Source organism: Lacerta agilis, chromosome 6 (genome assembly GCF_009819535.1).
Source record: "Lacerta agilis isolate rLacAgi1 chromosome 6, rLacAgi1.pri, whole genome shotgun sequence".
In the NCBI taxonomy this organism is placed as follows: domain Eukaryota; kingdom Metazoa; phylum Chordata; class Lepidosauria; order Squamata; family Lacertidae; genus Lacerta; species Lacerta agilis.
Window position 1 is genome coordinate 92,848,114 of NC_046317.1, and position 19,356 is coordinate 92,867,469.

General features: G+C 54.5%; 1 protein-coding gene across 3 annotated transcripts in view; it reads right to left on the minus strand.

The window, feature by feature from the left end:
- NOL4L (nucleolar protein 4 like) overlaps positions 1 to 16,301 on the minus strand; it is a 145,807-nt gene extending 129,506 nt beyond the window's left edge. For 2 of the 3 annotated variants that reach the window (XM_033153880.1, XM_033153879.1), the window contains exon 1: positions 16,155 to 16,301. In XM_033153880.1, coding sequence (XP_033009771.1) covers positions 16,155 to 16,196 — 42 coding nt within the window. In that variant the 5' untranslated portion in view covers positions 16,197 to 16,301. The remainder of the gene's footprint in view (positions 1 to 16,154) is intronic. The other variant, XM_033153878.1, reaches the window with a different exon arrangement.
- Between the last annotated feature and the right edge of the window lie 3,055 nt (positions 16,302 to 19,356).

Here is a 19,356-nt window from a genome sequence, read left to right on the forward strand (position 1 = left end):
TTGCCATGGTTAAAGCCTCCAGTATGGGACGTGGGTGGCGCTGTGGTCTGAACCACTGAGCCTAGGGCTTGCCGATCGGAAGGTCGGCGGTTCGAATCCCCGCGACGGGGTGAGCTCCCGTTGCTCTGTCCCAGCTCCTGCCCACCTAGCAGTTCGAAAGCACGTCAAAGTGCAAGTAGATAAATAGGTACCGCTCCGGCAGGAAGGCAAACGGCGTTTCCGTGCGCTGCTCTGGTTCGCCAGAAGCGGCTTAGTCATGCTGGCCACATGACCCGGAAGCTGTCTGCGGACAAACACCGGCTCCCTCGGCCTATAGAGCGAGATGAGCGCCGCAACCCCAGAGTCGTCCGCGACTGGTCCTAATTGTCAGGGGTACCTTTACCTTTTTTAAGCCACCAGGGGGGCACCATTGAGGTTCCCACCCTGTGTGTACGCAAAAAGTGCATGGGGAGGGTGCCAAACAGGGATTTAAATTCGGGTGTAATAAGGCCGAGTTTCACCCCTGAATAGGAATAGGTATGCAATTCAGCAGGCAGGCTCTTCTTCTGTTCTTCTCTACATAAATGTGGTGGTTTTCACAGAAACGGAGACAGAATGAGCATGGTAACCTGACAAATTCTGCAGTTCAAGCGGCCATTAAAAAGCTATTCTGTGGGGAAAGACCTGTGTCATCTACCAGGTCCTGGCACTGAGGACGCTGCCAGAGTCCATGTTGTTCAATATTGTCTTCAACACAAACCACCAGCAGCAGCTATCCAGAGTTTCAGATCAGAGTCCCTTCGCAACCGCACCTGGAAAGGTTGCCAAGGATTGACCCCGGAAACTTCTACTTGCAAAGGAGATGCTCTACCAGTGAACCACGACCTGCTTCTTCTTGTGGTCTTGCAGCAGGCAGATAATTTAACCGAGCAAATGTTTCTGAGCAGCAAGAAGAAATCTGGAAGAAAGCGAGACGCACAGTTTGGAGGAAGAGGCCGGTGTGAAAAAGCAGGGGAGACTTTCAGCCATCTGCCCTGCTCCCTCCCACCCGCATTCAGGGGCGAGGAGGGGGAAGTCGGCAGCCAACAGGTTCCACTTTTAAGCAAACAGAAGCCGAGGCTCCTGTGGGACCAATTGCAGAGTTATTAATTAGAGGAACAAAGTGAGGGATTGGGCAGGGAGAGGAATTGGAGGTGTCCAAGGTTTCAAAATGAAACCTTGCTGGAGTCGGAAACCCCCCTCCCCCGCCCTTGCTCCCCAAGCAGAGGGAACAGCTTTTGGGCTTGCAAAGAGGCAGAAAGGGGCAGCTGCATGCTGTTGTTGTTGTTCAGTCGTGTCCGACTCTTCGTGACCCCATGGACCAGAGCATGCCAGGCACTCCTGTCTTCCACTGCCTCCCGCCCGCAGTTTGGTCAGACTCAGGTTAGAAGCTTCGAGAACACTGTCCAACCATCTCATCCTCTGTCGTCCCCTTCTCCTTGTGCCCTCCATCTTTCCCAACTTGAGGGTCTTTCCCAGGGAGTCTTCTCTTCTCATGAGGTGGCCAAAGTACTGGAGCCTCAGCTTCAGGATCTGTCCTTCCAGTGAGCACTCAGGGCTGCTTTCTTTAAGGATGGATAGGTTTGATCTTCTTGCAGTCCGTGGGACTCTCAAGAGTCTCCTCCAGCACCATAATTCAAAAGCATCAATTCTACGGCGATCAGCCTTCTTTATGGTCCAGCTCTCACTTCCGTACATTACTACTGGGAAAACCATAGCTTTAACTATACGGACCTTTGTCGGCAAGGTGATGTCTCTGCTTTTTAAGATGCTGTCTAGGTTTGTCGTTGCTTTCCCCCAAGAAGCAGGCGTCTTTTAATTTCGTGACTGCCGTCTCCATCTGCAGCCCAAGAAAGTAAAATCTCTCCCTGCCTCCATTTCTTCCCCTTCAATTTGCTGCACGTGCGTGCGTGCAAAGGAGTGGGAGAGGTCAGAGGAGGACCCCAAAGGAGGCGCTTTCTGGGAAGATGCAGGCAGCACCCCTTGCCTGGTAGGACCAGAGCAGCATCAATAATGCAGCGTTGCTCCTCTCCAGGTATCTGGGACGAGGCCTCCTGCTGCTGCCAGCCAATGGCCTATCTGTTTACCTTGGAGGAGGCAGCCCAGGCAGGAGAGAGAAGCAATTAAAGAGCAGCTTTGATTAGGACGGCTCTGAGCTTTCTTAAGTGCCTGAAAAGCAGGGGGGGGGGAGAGAGAGAGAGAGAGATCCTGGCCTGATCCTTCCACCCACCTCCTCTGCACATCACTGTGGTTTGTTTGTTTTTCTGGTGCAGTAGCAGCAGCCGTTAAGGGATGATGCTCCTCAGTGTCCAGCTCCGAGGAAGGACCCGGTTGCTAAGAGACAGGGCCGTGCTTCCCAGCCCACACTGACCTTTAATACCCGCCACAAGCTCGAGGGCTTCTGCCGGAGCAGAGAAATACTTGCGCAGGTAAAGAGCCGGGATGGTTCAGCTACGCGGCTGGCTAAAATCCCCAATGCAAAGCTGTGCACTTCCGGTGAAGGAAGATGTCCCATGGGTCTTGGGAGAAGAGGAGGTGGAAGTAAGAAAGGGCCTTAAAAGCATTTCTGCACAAAGAGAGAGCTTGGGGGGGGGAGGCAGCCTCGCCGCAGAGCATGGGGGTGGGGGTGCAGAATGGCACTGCCGCCCATCCCTGGCATCTAAGCAACAAAGGGAGCGATGCTCGCAGCACCAGAGGAGGAGGTGGAGGAGAGAGGGAGGCCGCAGGAAAGCTAGACAAAGGAAGCAGCGAGGAGGCAGGCTTGGTTTTAGGGCAGAATCCAATCCCCGCGGCTCCTTCCTGCGGTTTGCATAGCGGCGGTCCAATCTGGGGCAGGTGCGCTTGATGGAGAAGATGGAGCAAGCTGGTTTTCTGCTGCTCCGGAGGGCAGGACCCAAACAGCCGGGTTCAAACGGCAGGAAAGGAGATTCTGACTAAACGTCAGGAAGAACTTTCACCGAAACGGACCCCCCCCCCCTCGGAAGGCCAGGGACCCTCCTTTGTTGGAGGTTTCTGAACGGAGGCTGTGTGCCCATTCTGTCGGGGTTCTCTAGCTGGGACTCCTCCATCGCAAAGGGATCGATTTATTTAATTCAATTTATTACATTGGTACGCTGCCCCTTGGTTTGAAAACCACAGGGTGGTTCACAACAAGGTTCCTCCACCACCTTAAGAATAAGGAAGCTGGAGCCAACCCAAAAACACAAGCGCCTGCTGGATCAGGCCAGCAGCCCATCGAGTCCAGCATCCTGTTCTCACAGTGGGCGACCAGAAACTCCAGTGGGGAGCCCACACACAGGAGCTGAGTGTAGCAGCAGCAGCAGCAGCAATCCTCCTCCCTTCTGATTCCCCGCAACTGGGATTGAGAGAAACGCTGCCTGCCACCATGAAAGCAGAAGACAGTAGCTACCGCTAGCCTTAGCCCCCCAAGTCCTCTTTTAAAGCCACCCCAGACATTTTGCTGCCTGAAGCAAGTGGCGGAACCACTTCTTTTCCAAGCAGAAGGAAAAAGGAGAGGGGAAAGACAAGACACCGGGGCGGAGTCTCCTCCTGGTCTATGATCTCTCCGCTCCCGGATTCACGCAGAGACCTGAGCTGTGCTCCGGCTGAAATCATCATTAGGATGTCGAGACAGAAGTCTATTGTGCATCAGCCTCTCTAGAATCTGGTATGCGCTGCTTTCCTAGTCAACACACATCAAAAAGAGTCACAACAGACAGCAAGCGCAAGGATAATGTGGGGGAACGGAGCCTTTCCCTACGAAGGATGGCTTCACAATTGGCACTCTTGGCTCTTTTATTTCGGTGGGGAGAAAGACGACGAGAGGTTTTAATAAACCGTGATGGGAGAGAGGAAACAAACAGAAAACATATTTCACTTTACAGATGCAAAGACCTGGGCGCATTGGCTCAAAGGTCCAGGCAGGTTTTTTACGGCAACATCCAGGAAAGCACATCCTCTTACGTGCTCTGGGTCTTCCTTCTCCCCAACCAGGTACCCCTCCATAAGTTTTGGACTACAAATGCTGGCTGCTGCTGATGGGAGTTGTGGTCCAAAACATCTGGAAGGGCAACTGGTTGGGGGGGGAAGGCTGGTGCAAATAATTTAGTTACATTTGGAGTTTTTAATATGCATTTTGTGTTTTTATCTTGTATTTCTGTGTTGCAAACCGCCCTGAGGTCTATGGATGAAGGGCGGTATACAAATTTAATGGAATAATTTATTTTTGCTTTGTTTTTTATTACGGTTTTATGTTTATGAATCTCAAATGGCTTGGTGACTCTTAGGTTTAGACAAGTAATCCAGAATACAGCAGCTTGACTGGTGACTGGGAGCAGCCGCTGGGACCATATAACACCAGTCCTGAAGGATTTTCACTGCCTCCCAGTACATTTCCGAGCACAATTCAAAGTGTTGGTGATGACCTTTAAAGCCCTAAATGGCCTTGGCCCAGTATACCTGAAGGAGAGTCTCCACCCCCATCGTTCTGCCTGGACACTGAGGTCCAGCTCCGAGGGCATTTCTGGGGGTTCCCTCCCTGTAAGAAGTGAAGTTACAGGGAACCAGGCAGAGGGCCTTCTCGGTGGTGGCGCCCTCCCTGTGGAATGCCCTCCCATCAGATGTCAAGGAGATAAACAACTACACAACTTTTAGAAGACACCTGAAGGCAGCCCTGTCTTGGGAAGTTTTTAATGTTTGACATTTTACTGTGTTTTTTATATGTGCTGCAGCGACCCAGAGTGGCTGGGGAAACCCAGCCAGATGGGCGGAGTATAAACAGTAAAATTTGTAGTAGTAGCAGTAGTAATTGGGCTTGCTGCTGTGGTGTAAACGATTGGAGTGTTGGATTGTGTGACCTGGGAGACCAGGGTTCAAATCCCCGCTCAGCCAAGAAGCTCACTGGGTGACCTTTGACCAGTCACTGCCTTTCAGTCTAACCTACATTATGGGATTTGGAAGCACGAACTCCTATGAATGCCTATTAAGGAAAGATTCGGTAAGGAGGCGGAGAAACACCAAGAGCTAGAAACTCATCACCTAATGTTCATTCACTCAGACCAGGAACAATGAATCATAGAATCCTAGAGTTGGAAGAGACCCCAAGGGCCATCCAGTCCAACCCCCTGCCAAGCAGGAAACACCACCAAAGCATTCCTGACAGATGGCTGTCAAGCCTCCGCTTCAAGACCTCCAAAGAAGGAGACTCCACCACACTCCTTGGCAGCAAATACCACTGTCAAACAGATCTCACTGTCAGGAAGTTCTTCCTAATGTTTAGGTGGAATCTTCTTTCTTGTAGTTTGAATCCATTGCCCCGTGTCCGCTTCTCTGGAGCAGCAGAAAACAACCTTTCTCCCTCCTCTATGAGACATCCTTTGATATATTTGAACATGGCTATCATATCACCCCTTAACCTTCTCTTCTCCAGGCTAAACATACCCAGCTCCCTAAGCCGTTCCTCATAAGGCATTGTTTCCAAGCCTTTGACCATTTTGGTTGCCCTCCTCTGGACACCTTCCAGCTTGTCAGTATCCTTCTTGAACTGTGGTGCCCAGAACTGGACACAGTATTCCAGGTGAGGTCTGCATCTAAGTTTCCACCTTTGTGTGAACCTTGCGTGTGTCTCCCCCCCCCCCCCCGGTGGAGATTTGGACTGGCGGTTAACTTTGACCATGCATGAGGAATCCTTATGTTCAGATAATCAGGAAAGGGGCATTTCATATCCTTAACACCAGCCATCTCCCCGCAACAACACAGCACTTTCACCGGGGGGGGGGGCAGACTTTGGTAACCTTTTGCAATATGGAGAGCCCAAAATTTGGCATCCCCAAATGGATCTTCTCAATTTTTGCGCCCCAATTCCAGCACTACTTGCACTCTGCTCACACTCAAGAGTAAGAACATTAAGAACACCCTGCTGGATCAGGTCAATGGCCCATCAGTGGCCCCCATGGGAAACCTGCAAACAGGATCTGAGCACAAAAGAAACTCTCCCCTTCTTGTGGTTTCCAGCAAGTGGTGCCTCTGACTTTGGAGGGAGAGCATAGCCATCCCAGCTAGTAGCCACCCATAACCCTCTCCTCCAAGAACATGTCCAATCGCCCTTTTAAAGCCATCCATTTTTGGTGGCCACCACTGCCTCCAGTGGGAGGGAGTTCCATAGTTCAACCATGCACTGCGCGGAAAAAGTATTTCACCTGTCCTGAATCTTCCAACACTCAGCTTTCCTGGATGTCCACAAGTTCTCATGCTATCCCCACGTCATGCATAATTTTACAGGCTCCTGTCATGCCAGCTCTTATGTGCAAATAATCGAGGAAAGGCCGTTTTATATCCTTAATTCCACCCACCCTGCCAGTGTGGCTTCTACAGAGCTAATTGCAAAAATAGCACAGCAAAGATCTCTCTCTCTCTCTCTCTCTCCCGCACATGTGGGAGTTCGCCTTCCACGCAGGGCTTTTGTCTCAAGGGAAAGATGGGGCAGACACAGGAACCACGAGAGAAGGCTGAAGAAACACTCGACAGAATTCTGAAATGCTCAAACCGCTTCGTGCACATTATCTAGGCCAGGGGTTGGCAAGGTTTACCTCGCCTGGGCTGGTTCACTCCAGCGGAGATCGCTCCGTGGGCCGGATCGTGTCTGTGCAGACGCGATTTCCGGCGCCGCGGAAGCGAGTCCCCGCTTCGTGCTGTGACAGTTTAGCACAATGCGTGGGGACTCGCCAAGCAGGCAGCTCGGTTCAGGGGTTGCTCGTGGGCCGGTTAAACGACCCCCATGGGCCGCTTGTGGCCCATGGGCCGCAGGTTGCCGACCCCTGATCTAGGCAATGCTTGCAGGAACCTTGTAAGGTAGGCCAAAGTTTATCACCCCCCCCCCCACTTTGCAGACGGGAGCCGAATGACGCCGCCCTGAGTTATTCCGACTGGGATCACTCAGCCAATACAGCATGAGACTCTTGATCCCTTGAGTTCAAGCCCCAAAATGGGCAAAAGATCCCTGCATTGCAGGGGGCTGGACTAGATGACCTTTGGGGTCCCTCTTCCAACTCTATGAAAGGCGAGATCCATTTCTCGCCCCTTACACCAGGGAAGACTTCACCAACCCTGTGCCTTCCAGATGCTTTGAGCCATTTGCTATTTGTTTTATTTCCTGTATTCTGTTTAAATCTCCCCGACAAAGGAGCACGGAATGGCAAGCAAGGGGTAATTTAACTTAAAATCAGAATTAAAAACTTCTCAAAAATGATTCCAACGCAGATGCGGTCCTGGAAATACCTCAACCTTAACGGCTTGTTGAAAGAGGAAAGTCTTCCGCCGCAGAGACGGCGCCTTTCTAATGTTCAAAAGGAGGGGACTCCCAAATGTAGGGGCCACCACTCTAAAGACCCCGTAGCTGTAGAAGGGACCTCCTGACAAAGATGGTATTTGCAGAAGGCCCTCTCCTGCAGACTGCAGTGATCAGCTGGGTATATAAGGTGAGAGGCGATATTCCAGATGAGACAACAACTCCCATCAGCCACAGCCAGCATAAATATATACAAACATAAGAAAACCCTGCTGGATCTCATGCTCTTTTAAAGACATCTAGGTTGGTGGCCATCACTGCCTCCTGTGGTTGGGAGTTCCACAGTTTAACAAAGCACTGCGTGGAGGACTTTCTTTTATCTGTCCCCAATCTTCCAACATTCAAAGATGTCTCTCCGTTCAGCCTTCCTGCAACCTGGTACCCTCCTGAGTTTTGGCCTCCCAATTCTTATCAGTCCTAGCCAGTGTGGCCATTGAGCAACCTAGAGAGCACTTGGTTGGGAAAGGCTGCCCCATGAGGACTAGGAACTTGATTTCTCTCAAAACAAGCAAAGTTCTTAGGACGCCGAATCCTACAAGAGCGCAGAAGACAAGGGAGTCAGTCCAGGGAGGTCACAAGATGAAAAGAAATCTTAAGCCAATTAATATTATCTTAACAAATTGAATTGATTGGATGTACATATATTTGCATATGAATACAACACTGGCTCTGAAAGAAGCAAGCATTCTTTCTCTTGTTCCTTAGCAGATGCATGCATACATGTCCCGGGAGGAACTGCTGCTCAATGGGAGAACATCTGCTTGGCATGCAGAAGGTCTCGGGTTCAACCCTGGCACCCTCCATCTGTGCTGGCTGGAGCTGTAGTGCAAAATCTGTGCTGGCAGTTGTAGTGCAAAATCTGGAGGGCACCAGGTTGGCGAAAGCTGGTTGAGATGGACAAAGCTCGTCTGGCATCTCTCAGGCAACTTCCAAAGCTTCGTAACAGAAAAGGTATTCTCCTGGGCGAGAGAACCAGGGCGGTTGCCGCCCATGGATTTCAAGTGCTTGCGCTGTAAGCAATTATAATTGCTTCTAAGAAGCCTGCTGCCTGGCCCATTGATTTTTGGAGCAATTAATCCACAAAACCCACCTGTGCCAACCTGGTGTTGCCCCCCCAGGTGTTCTCAAGTGCACCTCCCATCCGCTCCAGGCAGCACAGCCATTTGTGACCTCGTTGCAGAAATTGCATGGGGTTGGACTACAGGACCCTTGGGGTCCCTTCCGACTCCACGATTAGGGTGATACAGTTGTGGTGCTTTTTGATGGGGCCGGGGAGGGCAGTGCAAGTAGGGGCATGGCTTCGGGAAACAGCAGCACAGCCACAAGACTCAAAGTAACATCCATGGGGGGTCCTCTTCCACCCCCTGAACCCCAATCTGTGCTCTGCATTAATGTGGACTGGAATATCATATTCCACCCCAGCAGAACCTTCTCAATGGGCTGGATTTGTCCTTGGGCCTTCAGCTGCTAATCCTGTTTCTGAAAAGAGGCGTGCAGCTTATCTTCTTTAAAGTCCAGTTTGTAGGGCAGGTGGGAGAGGATCCTGGCTCCCTGAGCACCCCACCTTGCATCCTTTCCTGAGTGAACCCCACCCCCTGCAAAGTACCGTAACTGCTGACTAGGGTTCAGCATGGCAACAGGAGCCCGAGAACCTAAACGGCATGGTAGACTGCCTCTGGCGCTGGAGGCTCTCTAAGGATGTAACCTGAGCCTAAGAACCTGCAAAGGGAGGTAGACTGCCTCTGGCACTGGAGGTTCCACCAGGACACCATATGACCCTGCTGGAGCAGGCCACTACCCTGTCCTCCCGGCACCCAACCAGGTGCCCACCATATGAAAGCAGCAAGCAGCACTTAAGCCCCTAGAAGAACAGGAGGAGGGCCTCCTAGATTTTGCCAGATAAGACTGCCTCTGTGCCTGGAAGCATAGACTATGCGTAATTTAGGGATTCATGCAGCTCTCCGCTGACTTATAGTCTCCCCTTCTCCAGCTCCCACCCCCAAATGGACCTTTAGAATCACCGAATCGGAGAGCTGTAAGGGACCCCGAGGGTCATCTAGTCCAACCCCCTGCAATGCAGGAATCTCAACTAAAGCATCCATGGCAGGTGACCATCCGTCAGCTGTCACTGAACACAAGAAGAACCCACCGGATCAGGCCAGTGGCCCATCCTGCCCAGAAATCCCTGTTCTCGCAGTGTCCGACCTGATGCCTATTGTGGGAAACTCCCAAGCAGGATTCGAACACAAGAGCCCTTTCTCCCTCCCCCTTCTTTCCAGCAACTGGCATGCAGAAGAATTGCTGCCTCCGTCTGTGACGAGAGGGCATAGCCAACCTATCCATTGATAGCCCTGAGCCTCCGTGGCATCCAGAGAGCTCCGGGGGCAGGAAAACCAGAGACAGCAACAAACAACAGGAACTCTCAAGCCCCGAAGTCCCGTCGTAAATCAAGGCCCATCTCGCAGCGCAGTTTTGACTCACCCCGAGAGTCTGCGCCGCAGCCGGCCAGAGATGTGAATCTCTCCCGCTAGGCTGGCCTGTGTTCTGTAACCATGACAAGCTGAAGAACGAGACTCGACTGGCTGAAATACAGCATTGATCCGGCCAGACCGCACGGCGAACCCCGTTAAAAAAACACAAAAAACCTAGGTGTGGCGCAGTGTCAGACTATGACCCAGGAGAGCAGGGTCCAAGCTCACTGGATGACCTCGGCTGCTGGTCACCGCCTCCGAGCCTAGCAAACCTCGCAGGGTTGTTGTGGGGATTAAATGAGAACCACGTCCACTGCCTGGGAGGAACAGGCGCTAGATAGATGCAGTAAATCAGGTATAGGCAATCACCCGGCCCTCCAGATGTTCGGGACTACAGTTCCCATCATCCCTAGCTAACAGGACCAATGGTCAGGGATGATGGGAATTGTAGTCCCAAACATCTGGAGGGCCGGAGTTTGCCTATGCCGGCAATGAATCATAGACTCAAAGAACTCTAAAGTGGCCGGGCACCCCGAGGGTCTTGTAGTCCAACCCCCCCCCCTGCAATGCAGGAATCCCAACGGAAGCGTAAATGGAAGGAGAGGAGGCCGAAAGGGAAGGGGACCTTTTGACACACACCCAAAGCCAAGCCCTGGCTGGGAGGGGCTGGTGTATTTGCAGGATGGCCCAGGGGCTTCTCACGGATCACTCTGCACCAGTTACCAAGCACACACCCTCCCTGGGGGCTGGCGGGAGAGGGGAGAGAGACGTATCCAGCAGCCCAGGCCAGGCCTTTGTCTGGCGCTCTCACACAAGAGAGAAAGACCTTCTCGCCTGGAAAACTGACATGCAGAGAGTTCCAGTGCCAGACACAGGCCTGGCCGCCTGTCCCACCCCGGCTCTCCAAAAGCACAGCACCATCTGGTGCCTCCATCCCTCTGGCAGATGAAAGGGGGGGGGAGCGGACAGCCAGCAGCAGCGTCCCAATCCACCTGAAGCCGATTGGGTCTGGGCTTGGGGAGGAGGGCGAGGGGAAAGTTAGGCCCAGCGAGCAAGAGCCCGAGACATCTCCTCTGCCCGGCCGGAGGAACCGAGGACGCCCACTCTCTCTGACCGCAAGCAAGGCCAGAGATGTCATGAGGAGGCGAGATCTTATCCCTGCCGCGAGGATCCCTAGCACATTCTTCCGCTCCTCTGCTATCTCTTTGGACTTCAGATTTCCGACCCGACAACCTGGAGACACTGAGCAGGACCTGGCAGAGGGCCCCCTCCCTGCTCAGCGGACCCGCCTGGATTCCCAACCCCTTTGCCTGCAAAACCCAAGGACGTTTTGGAGAGTAGAGTGCCTCCCCTCCAAACAAACACACACACACACACACACACAACCTGCAGTGGCAACAGTGGGAATGTGCCACTCCACTTCCAGAAAGCCCCAGGGGTGGGAAGGAGAGGAGAGAGAAACTGGCTGGGAAGCATTTGCACTACTAATTGGCAGAGCTAATTGCCCCAGTTAGCAGCATCTCGGCAGCAGCGGGGGTTTTTTTTGCCCTGGCTAGCTAGCGGCCTCCTCTCCCCTCCGCCTCTCACTCCCCCCCCCCCCGCCCCCCAGCGAGCAAAAGGCAAATGCAAAGGCTGGAGCAACAGGTCACAGAGCGGGTCGCCCCACAGCAACCACCCAGCAAGGTCACTGCACATTTTTGGCAGAGGAGGATGGGACAGGATGTAAGGAGACTCTGCTGGCCGAGGAATGCCGCCGCAGCGCCCCCCCCCCTCCCCACCCAGGGAGAAAAGAGGCAGACGTCTTAGTCAGAAACGCCGCCACCCCCGCCAAAGCCTATGGAGAGAAGCACAATATTGAATATGCTGCAAAGGAAAGGCGTTTGCCTGCCTGCATTTCCCCCAGTTCCAAGCCCAGGTGGAAAAGCAGAGGCGAGCAGCATTGCAAAACAACAGCAGCACCCACAAGACATGGGGAGGGTGGCCCTTTTGGGTTGGGGGGAGGAAGGAAGGAAGGAACAGTAACGAAATTACATAAGACCATAAGAAGAGCATGCAACATCAGGCCAAAGGGGTCCCGCCTAGCCCAGCCTCCTGTTCCCACCACGGCCAACCAGGCACCCTAAAGGAAAATCCACAAGCAGGATCCCAGCACAAAAGTACAGGTAACTCTCCCCCCTCCTGCAGCTTCCAGCCACCAACTGGTATTCAGAAGCATTGCTGCCTCCAGCTGCGGAGGGCAGGGCCACCGATGGCCCTCTGCTCCACGCATTTCTCTAATGCTGGCTTTGTCGGTCTACCTCCTCCTCCTCTCGAAACACGCAAAGGGCGGTATCATAAAGGATAGACACACTTCCTCCCAGGACTGTCTCATGCAGGTCCCATGAAGTCCACACAGGGAAATGGCCACAGGGTTGGGAGGGCAGAAAACAGCCACTTTGTGCTTTGGGGGATGGGGCCCAGAGGTGGGGGGCATTAAAGGTGCTGGAGTTGGAGGGGGGCAGATCCAGCCCTTGGGCCCAATCAACTTCTGGAATAAATAGCGACTACGCCAAGAAACCTACTTTTCTTCTCTTTTGGGGTTGTGCAGGAGAATGCAGGAACTATGCACTCCCCTAGTGTTTAAGAGGGAGGAACGGTGTTAGAAACTCAGGTATATGCGCTAATCGCCAAATGGCACCTTTAAACATAGGCTACGGTGGCCACAACGGAATGCAATGAACATTATTATTATTATTATTATTATTATTATCATCATCATCATCATCATCATGCATTTCAGTTCTACACTACTTTATAGCTTAAAGAATAAAAATCTCAAAGTGGTCCACAACACATTAGCACATAAAATAAAACAATCCAGAATAAATAAATTCAAGCTTCAAGGAAAATACTTCAGATCCTTCTCTAAGTGACATTTTGCTTTCCCCATATTTATTTATTTACCTACTTAATTCATAGAGCTGCCCTATAGCAAAAGGACTCTAGGAAGCCAGTGGGGTGTAATGTGAGACCTGCGGGCACAGGGTAGTATGCAAATTTAATAAAATTTAATAAAAATAAAATAGTGATTCAAGTGTTGGACTAGGACCTGGGAGATCAGAGTTCAAATTGCCATTTAAGTTCTGAAGCTCACTGGGTGACCTTGGGTCGTAGGTAGCCTCTTAAGCTACGTCGCAAGGTTGTTGTAGGGATCAACTGAGGAGCGGGGGTGAACCATGTACTTCTTGGAGGAAAAGGTGGGCTATGATTGCAATACACAAGCTCTTCTGCTTACCTGCTCCAGAAAGCTGTAGAGCCCAGCCAAATGGAGAGTTGAGTTGCCAACCTGGCATCCAGAGACTTCCCCATGGTCGCAATTGGACCTGTGCCAGTTGCCAAACGTGCCTGGCTAATTTCTAACACTGGGGAGGAATTTTTTTTTGGGGGGGGGCGCTCCTTGACTTCCCCTACTCACGCACTGGGACGTCCCAGGACAGTCCCATCAGGCTACCTAAGCAAGAGATGGCACCTCCTTTGCACATGCAAACTATTTTATTATTGCATGCAAAAAAATAGTTGCAGCTCCCCTGACTAAGGTAAAAGCTAAACCGAACGCAAACAAAAAGAGACACACACAAATATTGGGAGAGGGGAAGTTGGGACAGAAAAACTGGTCAGGTGGGTTTGAGACAGATGGCAGAGGGGCTGGAGCCATTTTGGGTTCCCTTCTTCCCTAGCAGCCATCCCCGTTCCTCTGCCTGCAGGTGCTGCAATCTCTGAGAATTGAACTGGGGACTCCTTGGCTCCCTCCTCTGAACCTCAGTCGGAGGCCAAGATGCGGTTTGTTGATTTGGAGAAGCCTAGGGGGTGTGCAGTGGGTCCCGCAGGAAAGAGAAGCAAATGTTGGGCCCAGAGGCTCAACACACACACACACACACACAGAGGATTTCCCTGGCTTCTGCTTGTCACTGTGCAAGGCAGACCCTGGGGGCCCCAGGATGTCCCAAATCACACAGCGACTGGTTAAGGGTGTGTGTGTGGGAGAGAGAGAACTCACATGCGTGCGCAACACAACACAAAAGCTCTGGGGAAGGAGGCAGCCCAGGCCCCGTGGGGCCCCCCCAAACAAGCACATCATTTGAGAAAAGCAGGACGCACAAACCAGGAAAGAGAAGTATCAAGCAGGCAAGGATGGGTTTCTGGTACCTTCAGTAGGTGTTTGCAACATTAAGAGTCCTCAGCATACCTCTCCAAATATAGCTCCAACAATAAAATCCACCCCACCCCACCCCCAAAATTGCTCTCTGCGTAAAGGGGGGCAAGGGGAAAGAGAATGGCCTTCCTCCCCCCCCCCATAACCAGGGAGGCCAGATGGGAGGCAAGCCGTGCCCCATTTCACACAGATGGGCTGCCCTCATGGCATCCTCCCCCCTAGCCTGGAAAGAAGAAGAAGAAAAAAACCCCTCCTGTGCCCTCCTGATGGCAGCAGCAAGCCTGCGAGGAGCGCTGGAGAAGGAAGGAGGGGGGAAATATTAAATAAATAAGTAATCCCTCCTCCTCCTCCTCCTCCTCTGCTAGACACTTTTCTTCCCCATGGAGAATATTCTCCCTGCCAACCCTTGAGCTCAGCAGCAGCAGCAGCAGCAGAGCTAAGCTGGTGCCTCCTTGCTTGGGGAGGGGGGGAGGGGAAGGGGGGGACACAGGCGCAAGTGCACTTTTTTCCAGCAAGGCCACCTCCGAGCAATTGTCTGCCAGGCGCCCAATCTCCTGGGCAGATGGTGCAAGGGACGGGCTGGCTCGCCGGGGCGGGGTGGGGGGGGGGGGGAAGAGAGACGCGAGCTGGAGAGAGAGAGCGCTGGGGGGGGGAGCGAGAGAGAGAGAGAGCAAGAGCCCCCCCCCCCCATCTATTTCCCAGCGTGCCCAAGCCCACCCTGGCACAGCCAGCTGAGCAGAGGGAGGGAGGATGGAGGGATGGGTGGGTGGCTGCGGACGGGCCGGGGGCGGCCCAGGGAGGGGACGGGCGCCTATGTCCAAATGCACGAGGCGGCTCCTGGCTGCCCCGCCCCGTCCGCACACCCCACCCGCTACAGCCGGCAGAAAGTTTAAATTGGGGGGGGGGGGGTGGAGAAAGCGCCCCGGCCTTCGCCAAGGGAACAATGCGGGCTCCGGGCGGGAGCGGCAGGGGCCCGGCTCGGCTGGCTGGCTGCGCCTTCCCGGGCCAGCAGCCTGCTGGGACAGAGGCGAGGCCGTGGGGGTGTGCGGAGGCCGGGCCGGGCCGGAGGGCGAGCGGGCGGGCGGTGCAGCGTCCTCGGCCGCCGGACAGGCGCGGAACAATGAGGGCGCCTCGGCGGGACAGGCGGCAAGCAGCGGAGACCCCCGAGCGCAGCCGGGGCCGCGCGCCGCAACCTGCCCGGCGCTGCCCTGGCCGCCCCCTCCCCTCGGGGGCAAAGGGGGGGAGGGGAGGGGGAAAGGCTCCCCCTCCTCCTCTCCGGGACAAGGCAGTCGAGGGGGAGCAGGTGGAGGGGCGCCGGGCCAGGAGGGGGCAGCGGGGAAGGGGCTGGGTGGGGGTCCGTTCTCCATCGTGCTTCCCCGCGCGCGCGCGCGCCTGCCCGGAGGAGGGGGCGATTTGGCCCCAAATCCGTTGGCACGAGGAAGGCGGTGGAGGGGGGGGGGTGGAAGCTGCAGCTGGCTGGGCCGGGAGGGGCGCGGGGAGAGAGGCTGCCCCGCGCAGAGGCGACCTCGCTCCCCGCCCCCAGCCCCGCTCCGGCGCCTGCTGAGGTCGAGGAAGTGGGACATTTGGAGGAGACGGGGGGGGGGGCGGACTGGAAGGAGGAGGCGGGGCACCTCCCCCTCCCCAGCGTCTCCGCTCCCCCCCCAAAAAAAATGACCTCCCGGGGCGGTGAGGGAGAGAGGGGGGAGGTCTTGGCAGCATAGACTGTCCCAACCCCGCCGAGGAGAGCGCTGGCGACGCGAGAGCACACAGCCATGCCGCCGCCGCCGCCGCCCCCACTTTGCTCCCACCCCCAAATGACCTCCTGCTGTGCCAAGGGAGAGGGGAGGGCAGCGGGAGGGGGCGCGGCTGGAGGCGCGGGCATCTGTCTGGCTCCAGCGCGCCCTCCTGGCCATGCGGCACGGGACAGGGTGCGACGGGACGGGACAGGGCTGGGGGTTGGGGAGGTGCCGGGATAGGCTGGGCCGGGATACCCACACACCCTCTTTCCCACACACCCTCCGGGGCGTTGCGGTGCCGATCCCCCCCCCAATCGCACCCACCCACCCATCCGGGAAAACACAGACACTGCACATGGACGGACGCACAGACAGGCTTGGGGCGCACTAACCGTTCCCGTCTTCACCGGCACATAGACCACCACTTGACCCATCTTCGCCGCCGCGGCCGGCGGCTCCCGAGCGCCGTTGCCCAGGCGGAAGCCCTTGGAGCGCACCCAGAACTGGAACTTGCCTTTCTCTCCGCCGCCGCCTCCGCCGCCCGCGCCGGCTCCCCCCTGCAGCACCTCGGCGATGCGCTGGTACTTGCTCCGGGTCACCGTCTTGGTCTTGGCCGAGTCGCCGTAGGTGCGCAGGCACCAGTCCCGGAACTGCCGGCCCAGCTCGCTGTCCCCGGGGCGGCTGCCGCCGCTGGCCGAGCGCAGCAGAAGCGGCGGCGGCTGGGTCGGCTTCGGCATCGCGGGCGATCGGGTGGTGGCGGCGGAGCAGCCCCTGTCCCGGGCGGAGAGCGCGAGCGAGCGCCGAGCGCGGCGCCCTGCCTGGCGTGGCGTGGCCAAGGCGAGCGCGGAAGGAGGAGCCCCGAGGGCGGGCGGGCGGGCGAGGCCGGCGACGCGGCGGGCAGGCGGGACGGAGGCGGCCGGGACAGCGGCGCTCGGAAAGGCACCGGCGGCTCGGGCGGCAGCAGGCGCTCCTGTGGCGCGGACACCAGCTCGCCTGGCAGGCGGTGTCGGCGGCTGGGGCTGGGTCTCGTCGCTCCTTCCTCCTTTGCCCCCGCCCGCTGGCTCCTCCGCCCCCTCGCCGCGGGATCCCACCTGTTAGAGCCGCCGCCTCGGCTCGTCCTCGCCCGGGGCGCCGCGCGCAACGACGGGCTGCTGCCGCCGGCGCTGCTGCTGGCCGGCGAGGGATGGGGCGGGGCGCGCCAAGGACGGGATGCGGAGCTAGGGCAAGGACGGCGCGGCTGCCCGGCGACGAGGCGGCCGGGGAAGGAGGCAGGCGGGCGGGCAGGGACGGAGAGAGGGAGGGGCGCCCCGGGGGCAGCGAGGCGGCCACAGGGGGCGCTCCGAGCCTGCCGAGCGAAGAGGAGGGCGCCCGGGAGAAAGCCGGACACGCTGCCAAGCGGGCCCGCCCGGGCGCGCAGCTCGGCGGGGAGGCGGACCCGGACGACGCGGGAGAGGCCGGGAGACGCCCCGGGGGCGCTGCTGGATCGGGGGCAGGTGCTCCTCTTTCCCGGCGGAGGTTAGAAACCTACAACAGCTTCGCGCTGACCTCATTTGCGACCGGCGAAATGCTAAGGAAACAGCCGGTGCCGACGAGCATGTGCAGAATGCCCTTGCTGCTGACTAGCGGGCCGGGGGGCGTGGCTTCGCCCCAGCACGTGTGAAATGAGAAAAGAGTGGTGTCTGAGCATGTGCAGAGTGTTCCTGGGGAGAGAGTGAAAGGGTTGGGGGCCCACTTCTACATGCGTGACGGATTAAAAGACACGGTGCCCTTGAATTTGTGCAGAACGCCACTCAGCATTGATTTTGGGATTGTGAATTCAGTACTTTAGTCTTTCGTTGCGGTGCGATCCTATGCATAATTACCAGGGAGCAAGCCCCGTTGAAAACCATGTGATTTTTTTCATCATCACCTTGTCAGTGGCTCTCGGATTTGATTTAATTGAATTTCCACGCCACTTTTCATTCAAATGAATCTCAAAGCGGCTTACAAACAATAAATAGCAATAACATACAAGATTTTTTTATTCTAAATACAGCATAAATAATATAAAGTAATGAACAAATCAATAAAACAATTGCAATATATAATTTTTTTTAACAAAGCAGCAATAAAAAATATGCTATACGTCACAATTAGAGCAAAACTCATATGATTAACAAATCAATACAGCATTTATAATCTATAAAACAACATTAATAACGTTAACAAAATAATTATTTAAAAATACAGGTGGGTAGCCCTGTTGGTCTGCCATAGTCGAAACAAAATAGGAAATTCTTTCCAGTAGCACCTTAGAGACCAACTGAGTTTGTTCTTGGTATGAGCTTTCGTGTGCATGCACACGAAAGCTCATACCAAGAACAAACTCAGTTGGTCTCTAAGGTGCTACTGGAAAGAATTTCCTATTTTATTTAAAAATAGTTACAGTACTTAAAAGTGTAAAGCTAAGTGCTTTGTTAAGTTCATACACACACTCTGTGCATGTGCAGACTACATTTTCCTCACTAGTGAGTTTGGAATTGGAGGGTTGGGCAAGGACGTAAAGGGTTGTGAGATCCTTTACTCCTCACTTCTATTATTAATTAATTAATTAATTAATGTGTATAACACCCTATACCTGCAAATCTCAGGGTGGTTCTCAACACTTCTGGAATTGAACAGCTTTGACCCACTGGAGGAGCTATGGCTTTCTCTCTGCGCCCCCTCCCTTCCTTCCAAATAATAATGGCCACTGCTAAATGGTTTAGTAAACTGGCCAAAGGCCTTTCCTCCACCCACCTCCTCGTCCTCTTCTCCATTTAACTTCCCTTTAAAAGAAAGCAGACAGACAGATACATCACCGTCCTGTGGTGGCCAGCCCTGGAGTAGGAAATTCCTGGAGGTTCTCTACATGCAAGGCCAGCCTCCAAACCAGCCCTCCGCCCCCGCATACCCATCCCCAAAAGGCAAATGATGGAGATATAGACTGCCCTTCCAAAAGCACCACTCCCTATGCTCTATGATTCCCATCTATGCTCTGGATTCCCATCCAGCGGATTTCCCCACTTCTCCTACACCTCCCTTTCAACTTTCTCTGGGTGTAGCGGGCTCATTTCAAAGTTTGCAATCCTATACACACTCCTTTGAAAACAGTAGGGAAGACATGTCCAGGATTGCACTGTTCAAGTGCAAATCCTCTCTCTTCCCCCCCCCCCAGGTCTGAAGCTACTCTAGAAATTTAAAGAGGACCCCCACGCCCTCTTAAAACCAGTCCTCTTAAAATTTGTTTCATTTCCCCTTAAAAATCCAACAGATGGGCAAACTCTGTCGTGAGCAGCAGGGAATGTGGAACATTGCAAATGGCAAGACCTGAGTTGGCCCTTCCCAGTTTCTTATGTATTAATGTGTTGCATTTATATATAAATTCAATAAATAATAATAATAATACCACCTTATCCTCCACGGAGGTCAAGGCTGCAGGCATGGTTCTCCCCCTCCTCATTTAATCCCCACAGCACTTAAGCAGGAAGAACCAGCTGCACAAATATAAGATGGGGGACACGTGGCTTGCCATTAGTACATGTGAAAAGGATCTAGATGTCTTAGTAGACCACA